General features: G+C 37.1%; 2 protein-coding genes across 2 annotated transcripts; both read left to right on the forward strand.

The window, feature by feature from the left end:
* Positions 1-10,546: 10,546 nt before the first annotated feature.
* On the forward strand, positions 10,547-11,385 carry LOC145036358 (uncharacterized). Its single transcript, XM_078984805.1, has 2 exons — positions 10,547-10,853; positions 10,934-11,385. Exons 1-2 carry the CDS (start codon positions 10,547-10,549, stop codon positions 11,383-11,385), a joined length of 759 nt encoding a protein of 252 aa, XP_078840931.1.
* Positions 11,386-12,402: 1,017 nt separating this feature from the next.
* On the forward strand, positions 12,403-12,966 carry LOC145036359 (putative mitochondrial protein AtMg00310). The gene has a single exon (XM_078984806.1). It carries the CDS (start codon positions 12,403-12,405, stop codon positions 12,964-12,966), a length of 564 nt encoding a protein of 187 aa, XP_078840932.1.
* The last annotated feature ends 573 nt before the right edge of the window (positions 12,967-13,539 follow it).

The raw sequence follows: 13,539 nt of genomic DNA on the forward strand, positions 1-13,539 counted from the left end.
GTAATCTGAGTCGGACCTCATAAATTGGAATGTATAGTCTTAAAAGGAGTTAACGTTTTATTAAAACCAGGAACATACAAGATTTTTTTGTTTTTTGCTAACTCATAAGTGCCATACTTAAAATCATTGTCCATTACATTCAAAAATAAATTTGGTTTAAGCTTCCTAAGGCAATTAAAGGATAGATGTCCAAGCCAACAATTCCACAACCAAGCCACAAACTGGTTTGCTTGACTTATTCCAGTATGATGCACTTGAATTTTATGGTTTTCTTCAAGATAGTACAACCGCCCCCGCCTAGTACCATAGCAAGAATCTGAAGTGTTCTCATATACTAAAATATAAAATCATTTGGCCAAAAAATCACATAAAAGTTAATAGCTTCCATAATCTGACTAACAAATAGTAATTGTTTTAGGAAACGACAAACGAATTAAGTGGAAGCCTACTCGTAATATTTCAATGAACACCCCGGGTTCAAGCTCCTTTACAGGAAAACCCAACCCCCATAGTGATTTCTAGAGAAAAATTCTCACCACAAGAGGTAGTTTAAGGGAATCAAACTCCCAACCTCATGCCCCACATGGTTATAAAACCCGGTGCATCACCACAGCTAGGCTAGACATCACTTTCGATACCTAGTAAATTAGAGTATAAGGATGGAACCACTAGGACGGAATCAATATCCATTGACCATGAAATTTTCGTGGATCCTTCACCTGTTATAGGTGCAGTACTCCATTCACGTTGCATATGTTTCTTTATTTTATCGGAAAATTTGTCATTATTTTTTAGTCATTCGTCATATCGTCGGTGGCACCAATATCAATTATCCAACCTTTATTTGAGGTGTGGTTAAGATGTGACATACCAGAGTTGGTTGACGTGTTAGCTGCTATTTGAGTGATAACTTCGTCATATTGAGATTAGTTTGCAACAGTTGTCTGACTGATCTTTTTCTGTGGTTTCTTAGTGAAATCTCACCATTCTAGCTATCCGATAATCTAATAGCATCAGAGTTTTGAGTGACCTTCTTCCCTACAATGCGTAAATGTAACTGTATTCCCCTTCTCGTTTGTTTTTTTCTTCTTTGTGTTACGATTTCGAGTGACTAGATGAACCACACTATCTAATTCGGGTTTTGGTTCTTCCATGGTTTCTCTTTGATTTTGATCTTTTCAGGTGTAGGTATAGCATGAATCCAGATCAATGGGTGGGTCTTTTAGAAGGATTTCGCTCCTTGCTTGATTATATTCCGGATCTAGTACAACAAAGAAGATGTGCACATGAAGGCGTGATAATGTTTCGTTTAGGGTAGTATTTTTAGTGACAGTGTCTTCTTGAACAATTAAGAGGGTATCGATTTCATGAAATACGCTTACCAGTTCATTGAAGTAAACAAATAGAGATCTTCCGTTCTGGCGGGTGGTGAAGGACCTCCGGTTCAGCTCAAACAATTGAGTTTTATCCATTCCATCATAAATGGTTTTTCTGACTACATCCTAGATCTTAACCTCCATTTGCAAACAAATAAAACGACCATCAGTGGTGGACTCATCAAGTTAGTTAACCAACTTTCAGATCAATGATTGTCGATGAGCCATGCTTCAATCTTCTTTTTATCACTCTTCGGTTTCAGTGTCGCTCCAGTGATGTAATCGAATTTGTTTCGTGCTCCAATCCGCATCTCCATAAATTGCACCCACAAATGATAGTTATTGTCATCAAGAATGACTTTGGTGGGGAAATATGTGTCTTGAAAATTCGGAACAATGACTTACGAAGTGTTCGATGCTTCCCCCATGGATACGAGAATTCTGAGGTCTCTCTAGGATATCAAGGTGATGAGGTATGTTATGATACCATGTAATTTCGTGAGTTTTGGTAGAAGAAATATTATGTATATATCACCAAAGAAGAGTACAAATATTTACACAGGGGATCAACTAACTATCTATGGTACAACCTTAAATGAAGGAACAAGAAAGGAAATACACACCAATGTAGAGATAAGCACAACTAATATTCCATGTTTGACTCTCGCTAACAGTATTGGTGCTGCCGATATTGATTAAACGAGACAGACGACCTCAACCCTTGGATCGTAGACAAATCGAACGGATGTGGTTTGACAAAACGGATTGATGCAGATTGTTATTATCCAGGTGTTGTCGACAACATTTTTACCGGCGATAGTGACTTTTAGCAGCGGCATAACCTTAAGTGGCCGCTAAAAGTCAGTGTTGCCGCCAAAAGTGTAACCGGCAAGGGTGGAGGTTGGTTCAAAAGGTATCACTACATCATCGGTTTCAAGCTGATGATTCTCTTATTCTTGGTAAATGGTCTAGGCAGAATATAAATAATCTTGTTTCTATTTTGTATTGCTTGTGCCAAGCCTCAGTTTAGTAGTTTAAATTATAAAAATCTAGACCATTTGGAGTGGATGTAGCAGAGACGGGGATACACTACTAGAAAAACAGCCTTTTATGACGCGCGAACCATGACACGTGCTCTTTTATGATACGCATTAGTGTGTGCCCTATAAATAATGTCTACTCTCAGAAAATTAGAAGGATTTAGGTTACGCATTTTCGCGTGTGCTAAAATAAGTGTCACATTGAAAAAAAATAAAAACACGGAGGGCACATAACATAAAATGGGCGTCCTCTATGTATGTCGCTTTATATTTTTTTAATGAAACGCGGGGTTAGTTCTTTTGGGGGAAATGAAATTCCGAAAAGTTTGAAAGGCCCGTCATGAAGGGACGATTCTACTTCTTTTTTCAAAAATCCTATTCAACATATGTTGATTCTCACACGCACAGACTTATCGCTATCTCTATCTCTATCTATCTCTCTCTCTCAAACACACATCTCTATCTCTATCTCTCTCTCTCAAACACACACACACACACACAAAATTGAAGGGACGATTCTAGGGTTTTTTTCAAGAACCATTCAAAACACAAAGGATTCCTCTTTACAATAGGTTGGTGACATCGTGTCACCTCACCTCGTCGGCGATTGTGACTCCTCGAAGATTTAGGGTTGTGCTCGGTGTTGTGCTCGGTGATTCAGCAACTAACTGAGGTCTAAGGTTACGTGGTTGTGTTTGGTAATAATGGAAATAGAGAATATATTGTTTTTACAATCAGATAAGCCTTCTGCTAACCGGTATGCCCCCTCTTCTCTTTTTAATTCGATCACAGCTCCGTCCTTACCCTTCTTCTTCTTATTATTTTTTGGCTGATGTTTTACCTTGAGGAATATACTATGGAGGCGATTTCGGGTGCAAAGAAGGAATTTCAGCGGTGGAACTTATTCCATCTGATGGAGGAGATGCCTAAACAGTGGCATTTTCAGGGGCATTTTCGGAAATATGAAGTTTTTCCAATATATCAGAACAGTTAGTCTTCCAAAAATTCATGGAGGTACTTCCATCTGGCATTCTTTTTGATGAACTATTACCATTTATCAGGGTCCTCATTGATGTATATTGCATGGGAAATCTTGGTGTTGTTTTTGATGTGCCAAGACAATGGGACTTTTGACAGCAAAAAGCATTGGAAGATCTTGTGATGTGCCTCATTTTACCTGTGTATGTGTTGCTATGCCCCTCATTTGAGCCCGACTACTTTGTAGGTTGGCTATTTTTTGTCTATGCCTGATCAATTGGCATGCTAAAATATTTGTTGATGCCTAATCAAACCACATGTTACTAGTCATTAATAGTTAGATGTGATCAAAAAACTTAGGAATCCTAATTTAAGTAGATCTTTATTGCACACCAATTGTTTGATGATATGCCTTAGTGACAATGTGTATGATTTTTTCTTCTTATATGATAATCAGCAATCTTACTGCTATAAGAGAGATGATCGGATGGCTAAAGGTAATTAAGAGACATGATTAATTATAGAATGTTGAAATAGGACAAGAAGAAGAAAATGTTCTACAGTCCTAATGCTTTATGTATGTTCTAGTTGATTCTCAATTTGGGATCCCATTAATGGATCTCAACTATAATTTGATAGTGGTCATTGCAGAATGTTTTTAGAATAAGAGGAATCGGAAAGCTTGATAATTATTATTCTCATGTTTGTGTGTATGTATACTTCATGAATCATGATTTATTATTTTTCCTATATTTCTTATGCATTAATTAACAAGTCTGACTTGTCAACATCTGTAGAATGAAAATGATCCCACAATAGGATTCTTGTATGATGGAATGGACCATCTTTGCTAACTAGTATGAAAATACATTGCAGGTGAAGCTTTAAAGGTTTAATTACCATTTTGCCCTTGACAATCGTTGGGTAATTATACTAAACAATCGTTGGGGAATTATAATCATCAATCGCCATGCGGTTAAACTAGGTAAGATGAGAGCTTTATTTTCTTATTCTTTTATTGGGTTTCAAAGTTTTCTTATTCTTTTATTGGGTTTCAAAGATTCAGAGTCAGAAGCTCAGAACTAGATTTTACTAAAACCCGGTTCTATTTACTGTTAGCACCCCATTTATGAATGCCCTGTTCTCTCCAATATTGAACCCAAACAGATCAAAGTTTGGTTCCAAGATCAATGGTATGATTATGAATATTGCAATTTTTTCTTCCAAATCTCTTTTCAAATGGTTGTGTAGGTTTAACTTTGAACATTGTAGTTGTTAATGATCTTTACAAATGCAAGGAGAAAAAGGGAAATAGGCTTCCCATCTTTAGTTTCTGAATCCAAAGCTTTTAATGGAGGAAAATTATAGCTTTTAATGGAGGAAAATGATAGGTTGCAGAAGCAAGTGTCACACCTGTATATATAATGTTTGACAATTTTATTGATATTGTGGTAAGCAACAATGAATCAAAATTACACATATGATGGATTGTACAAGGTAAACTAATAGACACTTTGGGATTTCTTTTAGAATAAATAGGTAATAATTTTATATAAACATTAAAATTATACTTGTTTTTCTTTTTCAGGTTGTCAAATATTGGGCGGAAAAGGGGTTTCAGGTTTCTATGTTTACAAGTTTCGTCTCAAGCGTATGGAAGGGCAGCCTTCTTTAGTGACTGACATGGCTAATTTGTTGTTTTTAATGTTAGGATGGTATGTGAAGACATCAGTAGAGGCCTTGATAATATTCCCATTCCAGCAACAAATTTAGTTGATGATCCACCTGTTCCCCTAACTGGCATGTTACTTACACTGCCTCAATTTTTTTTATTAAATTAAACTACATCTATGATCCATGATCTATGATTACGATGATGTGTTATTAATTTTTTTTTTATTGCAATGTGAATGTGATAACATGACAGGTTACAAGTATATTAAGTATATTAAAGTTTCAAACAATGTTGTGGTCCCTGGTAGTGCCTCTAGATGCACCTGCATTAAAGAAGGCAGATATAGGAATTGCCATGGACTCAGGCACAACAGTTGCAAAGGTATGTTTGATGACTTTTTGACTAGTCCACTCTTTCTTAGGTTGACTTTATGGTTATAATATAGCAAATTAATAATAATTATTATCAGAGTGCTTCATATGTGGTTTTGACTGATGACAATTTTGCTACAATAGTTGCAGTAATGAGACTTTTTAAAGGCCCATAACATGTCATTAGTTTAGTATATTAATACCTTTGTATGGTTGGGATATTGATTTAGTCGGATCAAATATAGTCATAATAATGTTTTATAGTGCACGAAGTCTTGAAATTGAGCACTTCAGTAACATTGACTCCATTAGACTTTACAGCATATCCAGAAATGTACAAATGTTGTTTTCCATCGTAATGGCCCATAGCATATCAGATTAGTATAGTATATTTATGCAGTTATAAAATTATCATAGGCTAATCGACACTCTTGTTTCAATCGGTTGTTGTTCTGTTCCAATCCACGTGAAAATAATGTTATGTTAAATCTGTTTATTATGTGAAATTAATGCTACAACATATCATGAATGACTTAAATAGCAAAATTCATGGCATACTTTTTGTTGTTTTTTACAGTTGATGAACGTTGTGATATGGGGTTGGAAGAAAAGTTCCTAGATAATTTCACCTCTCAGCCTTCTTTGAAGTCAAGGGGTCCAAATACAGGTTACAAATCTTCTACAATTACAGACAATGGTCTGAGTGTTTTTCTAGTAGTGTGTGTGCAGGAATTAACCATGCTTTGTGCTAAACCTAATCACTTGGTGTTAAGTATTTACAGAATTTTACTGTCTCTGTGGACGAATTAGCTAAAGACATGTTATGTTGTATACTTTTATTTTCCCTATGCTATAGATCTGATTTTCACTTTCTGGAATGTTTTCTGTTTTGTGATGGAATTATTTTCCAAAAATACCCCATGGATTGGATCCTGTCTCTAGTATGTTTAAACAGGTTTGTGATTTAGGAGTTGGATTCTATTTTTTTTTTTTAAGTAGAATGCAATTATTTGTATTTGTTGTCATCTGTTTTTATCTTTTTGACGCAATGCAGCATGTTGCTGCTGAAGGCACAACCTTGGTCAAACAGGTAGAAGATGCTGCAAGTAATAAGAAGGCAGAAAAAAGATTGCAGGTTGATCCTGCTACGTGGCCAATAATGATCTTTAGGTTCTGCTAGAAGGATTGGAGATTCCAGTTAAGCTTCTATCTAAGACTTCGCGCCAAGGACTTGATGAATTTAAGATATCATATTTTGGCATGGCTAGAAGCTTTGGAGGAAATGAGACTCAAGCAAAAGTAAACACACAGAGAGTTGCTGACACATAGTAAGCTAGATAATGCAATTGTATATACATGAGTTCATTTTTTTATAAGATTTACTCAGTATTGGAATAATAATTTGTATTTGACATATTAGTGAAACGAATTATATTTGTTATTTATGGTATTTTATTTTGTATTATGAGATTTATAATGTATTATTTAATTTGAAAATTAGTAAATCTATAAATAATATTTTTTTTAAACATTTAAAATTATGATACGCAAAAATGTGTGTCATCTTCATTTATGACATGGTCTTTTTTGACAGGGGCTTTCTTGATACGCATTGCGTGTCATTAACACGCGCGTCGTAAGGTTACGACACGTGAATGCGTGTCGTCTTTCTTTATGACAGGGCCTTCCTTGATACGCATTGCGTGTCGTAAACGCGCGTCATAATTGCGTGTCGTAAATGAGCGACGTAAATGCGCGTCTTCTATAGACGACGCGCAAAAGCGCGTCGTCTCTCTTTATGACAGGGCCTTCCTTGACACGCATTTGCGCGTCGTCTGAGCCTTTTATGACGCGCAATGAGCGTCGTAAAAAGCTGTTTTTCTAGTAGTGATACAAGATTATGGTATATCAATGGGGTGTTGCAAGGTAACATTACCGTTTTCTTATTTTAGTTCCCTATCAGTTAAAGCATGGGGCGGGAAAGTAGTTGGAAGGTAATTCTAGATAGAATTCAAAAGAAAATATCTAAATGAAAATTTTATTTCCTTGGTGGCGGATGTTACTAAAGTCAATGATCGGCTCCCTTGGAAATTATTTTTTTCTTTTAAGATGCCAAAAAAGTTGTGGAACCTATAGAATCTATTATAGCGGACATTTTTGGGGTGGGGTGGGGTGAAATTTGATAATGATTTTTTTTTATCTTTTATTTTAATTTCATCAAATAGCTAGATAAGATATTTGCTACTATGGTAAATGGTGTTCAGGACTTGGAACTCTTAAGGATTTTAATGATGCTCTTATACAAAAAGCAAGGTGGATAGTGGCTTCGGTCCCTTATTCGATGGCATAAAGATGGCATAAAGGTGGTAGGAGTACTGAATCACATTGTTGGTTCGTTAAATATTCTTCATGATAAGAGTATTATACCACATTGTTTTTTTCAAAAAAAAAAAAAAAAAAGGAAAAAAAAAAAAAAGGAAAAAAAAAAAAAGGAGTGGGAAATGGGACTCTAACTATTTTGGAAATATAAATTAGGTTGGAGATTCCCCGTTGCTATGTCTTTTTCCATGGTTATTTTTCATGGAAAAAAAAGTGAGTACGATAAAATATCATAGGGTTTTGGGAGAGTGGCTGTGGCAGTGGAAAAGACCGATCAGGGTGGTATTGAACTGAACCAACTCCTTGCATGGAACTAGCTCTAGGTCACAACTGTCAAGCAAGACTCTTAACTATAATAAAATTCATTAGAAAAGGTCTTCATATTCCGTCAATTGTGTGTCAGATTTGTTCTAGTTATTTTGAAAATGTGACACTTGTTTAAAGTTTGTGAAGTGGTCAACCAATTATGAAAGAGGACTTTTTATTTCTTTTTTACACATCACTCTCTTAAACACCAGCCTACTATACAATTATTAACTAATCATTTTTATTAATAAATTGTTTTGATTACATAGTTTTTAAAAAAATTAAGTTTCTTGCAATCGCCGGCGGGATCAAACGTCGTTGAATCCTCGATTTCCTCTGCAATATGGGAGCAAATTCTTGGACAACAGTCATCGCAATCGTAATGTCAAAGTGCATGGTAATCGTAGGGATCATCATAATAGTCAAGAACCAAAAACTAATTACGTAAGGTCAGATACATTCTCCCTCTTCATCACTAATTTTCCGGATTAGTTCAAGCAGAAGACATTTATAGGGTATGTAGTCGTGCATGTAGTCGCTTAGGTAAAATTTTCGGAGTTTTATGGCTAAAAAACTATCAAAATTTGGGAAACGATTTGGTTTTATTCGATTTTCAGGCGATGGTAATTGTGACTCTCTGATAAAACAGCTCCGTGAAGTTTGGTTTGGATTATATATATTGTTTGCCTCCCTCCCTCGATCCCTGGGAAATAATGATCGATCCCCCCAACATGCTGGTCTCTTCACAACAGGCCATTGTTATGAGAATGTTAAATCCTATGCAAATGTCGTCCGAGGTCACCCTAATAATACGAGAAACAGGAGATCATTGATCTTCCTTCTGATGACTACATAGTTGAAAACAAACAAAGGGCTTGCCTTGTTAAGGCAAGAGATTTTCTGACACTTCCTAATCTCCGGGTCTTATGTTTGGACGAGGGATTCGATAACTTTGAGATGAAATATGTTGGAGGTCTGTGGGTGCTAATTTAATTCAACTCAAATAATGCATGTAAAAACTTCATGAATAGTGAAGCTATGGATCATTGGCTTTTAGAAAAGAGAGCGTCGGATCGAAATTTTATTCCCCCAGAATGTTTATTATGGGTGGATGTTGAAGGAGTCCGTTTATCTACTTGGAGTAAAGAGTCATTTAGAAAAGTCCTCTCTAAATGGGGAACAATAGTACAGTTAGATGACAACCTGGGAGAAGATATTTAGAAGAATAGGATCTGCATACTTACAACTATCCAATCTATCATTTCAGAAGTGATCAAAGTATGTGTTGCTGGGACTATACATTGGATTAGAGTCAATGAAGCTCCGGGGTGGACCACAACCTTTGTTCATCATCTTCCAGCTCAAGACTTAGCCGAGAGTGAAATACAAGAATCTGAACAAAATGAAGAAAGGAATGATGAGGTTTCATTGGATCCCTTTGGTATTGAAAAAATAAAAAAAGATGAGGTCAATAATGATATTAATAAAGGATTTAACTGCTGGGGTAATGGCAAAAAACACAACAATAATAGAGACAAACCTTAGGGGCAAAACAGGAACTCAGCAATGAATTTTTTTCTCATGATGTTCCTGCTGACCGATGTGCTTCAAGCTCCCCTGCTGCTTCACAAACTCGCCCATCTGCTACCCCCAGACCTGCTGTCGAACCCACAGACAATGCACCAACTGTTTTGGTCCCTAATATTGTTCTGAATGTCGCTACTGTACAATCCGCCTCAGCTGAAGAACCTGCTGCAACAACTGACTCGCAATCAGCATTGCCTGCTCACACTGTTCTTGTTCATTCTGTTGATCCTGGGCCTCTTCAAGTTGAAAAAGAAAACTCAAACAAACAAGCTCTGGTTGGTTTCTCAGGTGGCTTTATTCTTATGTCGGGCATCCCATCTATGGATGATTCTCTATCTCATCCACCTGGTTTTTCAAATTTCAATCAAAGAGATAATGATCTTTTCTCAGAGGGTTCTTTCAACACTGACTCAATAGAGGTCGAATCACGAAAAACAATTGCTGTAGGAGGGAGTATTGGTTTAAATTTGAATAGTTGTTCTGAGCACGTGAAAAATACTATTCAAGAGGAGCGATTTAACAAAATTTAGATATGAATTGTTTATCTATTAATATCCAAGGAGCGGGTTCTTATGAGAAACGGGTGTGGATAAAATCTCTTTGTGTCAAATATAAGATAAATTTTCTAGCTATTCAAGAAACGAAGAAAGAACTAATAGACCTTTCTCTTGTTCGTTCATTGTGGGGTAACCTCGCATTCTCTCATGCTTTCTCTCCTTCTCATGGTGCTTCTGGCGGTATTCTAGTTATCTGGGACCCAAATATTTTTATTTATAATAAAGTTCCATCTCGGATTGGTATGCCGCGGTGGAGGGGGTTTGGGCTGTCTCTAACATGGATGTTATGCTAATTTCTGTATATGCTCTCCAAAAAGATGATAGTAAAAGACAAGTGTGGGATGAAATCTCACGCTTAATTGCTTCTTTCTCTGGAGAATGTGTGCTTATGGGGGACTTTAACGAAGTCAGAACTGAGTCTGAAAGGTTTGGTTCCCAGTTTCATCATGTTCCTGCTAGATTCTTTAATCAATTTATTGATCAGGCTGATTTAGTTGATATTCCTATGGATGGGCCCCAATATACGTGGAGCAATAAATGGGGATCCAAGTTTTCTAAACTAGATCGTTTTTTGGTCATCGAAGGTTTCTTGCAGCGTTATCCTCATCTTATGGGATTGGTTCTGGAGAAAAATATCCCTGATCACTGCCTATTGTCTTACTAGAGCACCGCATTGACTATGGTCCTTCTCCCTTCCGTATATACCATTCTTGGTTTGAGCTTGAGGGTTTTGATGATATGGTACATAATTCATGGAACTCCAATTTTGTTGAAAATGGGATCAATAATCCTTGGGTTATTTTTAAGAAGAAGCTCCAACTTCTCAAATCTAATTTAAGATTATGGAATTCTACTACTCGTGATCGTATGATTACCAAAAAGAAACTTCTTCAAGACAAAGTTGAAGAGATTGATGCCTCTCTTATGCTTGATGGTGGTAATGCTGCTCTTCGTGAACAAAGAGTTTCGGCTATTAAAGAACTAACGGACTTAGATCATCTTTCTAGAATTGACTCGGCTCAGAAAGCGAAAATTAAGTGGGCCATTGAAGGGGATGAGAATTCTAGTTTTTTTTTTATGGTACTATCAATCGGAAGAGATGTCAAAATGCTATAAGGGGTATCATGATCGATGGTGTTTGGGAGGATGACTCTGGGAAGGTTAAGAAGGAGTTCCAAAGTTACTATAAAAATCTTTTCTTGAAGAAAAAAGGAATACGCCCTACAACTGAACCTAGTCTGTTTCATACCCTCACGGATGATCAAGTCATCCTTCTTCATGATCCTTTTTCTCGTGATGAGATTAATAGGGCTGTTTGGGATTATGGTTCCGATCGGACTCCTGGCCCTGACAGTTTTTCTTTTGGTTTATTGAAAAAATACTGGAATTTTATTTCGGATGATTTGGTGTCTTTCATTCATCACTTTCACAACCATTGCTCGATCCCAAAAGGTTGTAATGCTTCTTTCTTTACGATTATTCCTAAAGTTCAAGACCCTAAGCATATTAAAGACTTTAGACCTATTAGTCTTATAGGGTGCCAATACAAAATAATTGGTAAATTATTAGCTAATAGGCTGGCGGAGGTTATTGGTTCTATTGTTAGTCTGGAGGAGTCTGCCTTCGTCAAAGGTAGACAAATCTTGGATGGTCCATTTCTTCTAAATGAGGTTGTGGCTTGGATTAAGTCCTTGAATAATCCTCTCATGATTTTCAAAGTGGATTTTGAGAAGGCTTTTGATTCCGTATCGTGGGAGTATCTTTTGGAGATTATGCACATTATGGGCTTTGGCAATCTGTGGTGTGACTGGATCATGGAGCTTCTTAGATCTGCTAGGGCTTCGGTTCTTGTTAACGAGTCCCCTATTGATGAATTTCAAATTCAACGTGGCCTGCGACAAGGTTGAGGTGGCGGCACGTAAAGTTGGGTGTACTCCTGATTCTTGTCCTTTTATTCATCTTGGAGTTCCTATTGGCCACAACATGTCTCGGATCACTGCTTGGTCTTCAGTAGTTGATCGATTTTAGTCGAAGCTCTCAGGCTGGAAAGCTAATTGTCTTTCTTCTGGAGGACGCCTAACTGTGATCAAATCGGTTCTTGGAAGTCTTGGAAGCTATTGGATGTCTATCTTTATGGTCCCTATCTCCGTTGTCAACACCTTGGAGTCTCTTCGAGCTAGGTTTTTTTGGGGTGCTGACAAGGGTGAGCGACGCATGCATTGGGTTTGCTGGGATAGGGTCTTAGCCCAAATAAAGAATGGGGGTCTTGGTGGTGGTAGTCTGTACTCCTTTAATTGGGCTATGCCCTATAAAAGGCGTTGGAGATTCTTTCATAATTCGGATTTGATATGGGTTAAAGTTGTTAAGGCTATTTATGGTCGGGATGGTGGTTGTAGCTCTTTCTCTCATAGAAGAGGTTCAATTGGTCCTTGGAATGGTGTTATTCAGATGCTTTCACATCTTCATAATCCTGATCTCGATCTTAGGCCTCTTAGTCCTATTAGAGTTGGTGATGGGAATAAAACTTCTTTTTGGCACGATGTTTGGAAGGGGGATACCCATTTGGCTGCTTCTTTTCATAGGATTTATGCTCTTGATCTTCATAAATCCATATCAGTCAGAGATAGGGTGCTTCTTGGTTGGAACTTAGATTGTCTTAGGCGTCCTCTTAGAGGGGGTATTGAGGAGCCCAATTGAATACTTTTATCTCCATAATGCAGGGAGTTCTTCTTCAATCCATAACTGACCGTTTGTGATGGACTATTGATGTCTCTGATTCTTTTATTGTTTCTTCTCTTCGAGCTTTTTTTGGATAATCATATGTTACATTCAGGGGGTCCTGAAACTCGTTGGAACAATTGAGTGCCTATCAAGCTGAATATATTTATTTGGAGATTGTAGTCTAGAAGCCTTCAGACTAGGGAAAATCTTTCGCTCCATGGGATTACTATGGACTCCATTCTCTGCCCTGTCTGCTCTAATACTGTTGAATCTATTGATCATCTTTTTCTCCATTGCAATCAGTTGATTGACTTATGGACTCGGTTAGCTATTTGGTGGGATGTTCAGCTTCCTCGGTTATCCTCTATTGATTCCCTTCTCTCGTGGTCTGATTCTCTTTCCCTCAAAAAAGGGCAGCGACAAGCTTTTGACACTGTTATCATCACTACCTTATGGTGTCTTTGGAATTTTCGTAACTCCTCCATTTTTTGTACGGCTCAACCCAAGAAGTCTCTCATTTTAGATGATGTGATTGATAGATCTTTCTTT

This window comes from Lactuca saligna, chromosome 3 (genome assembly GCF_052625555.1).
Source record: "Lactuca saligna cultivar CGN05327 chromosome 3, ASM5262555v1, whole genome shotgun sequence".
Taxonomy (NCBI): domain Eukaryota; kingdom Viridiplantae; phylum Streptophyta; class Magnoliopsida; order Asterales; family Asteraceae; genus Lactuca; species Lactuca saligna.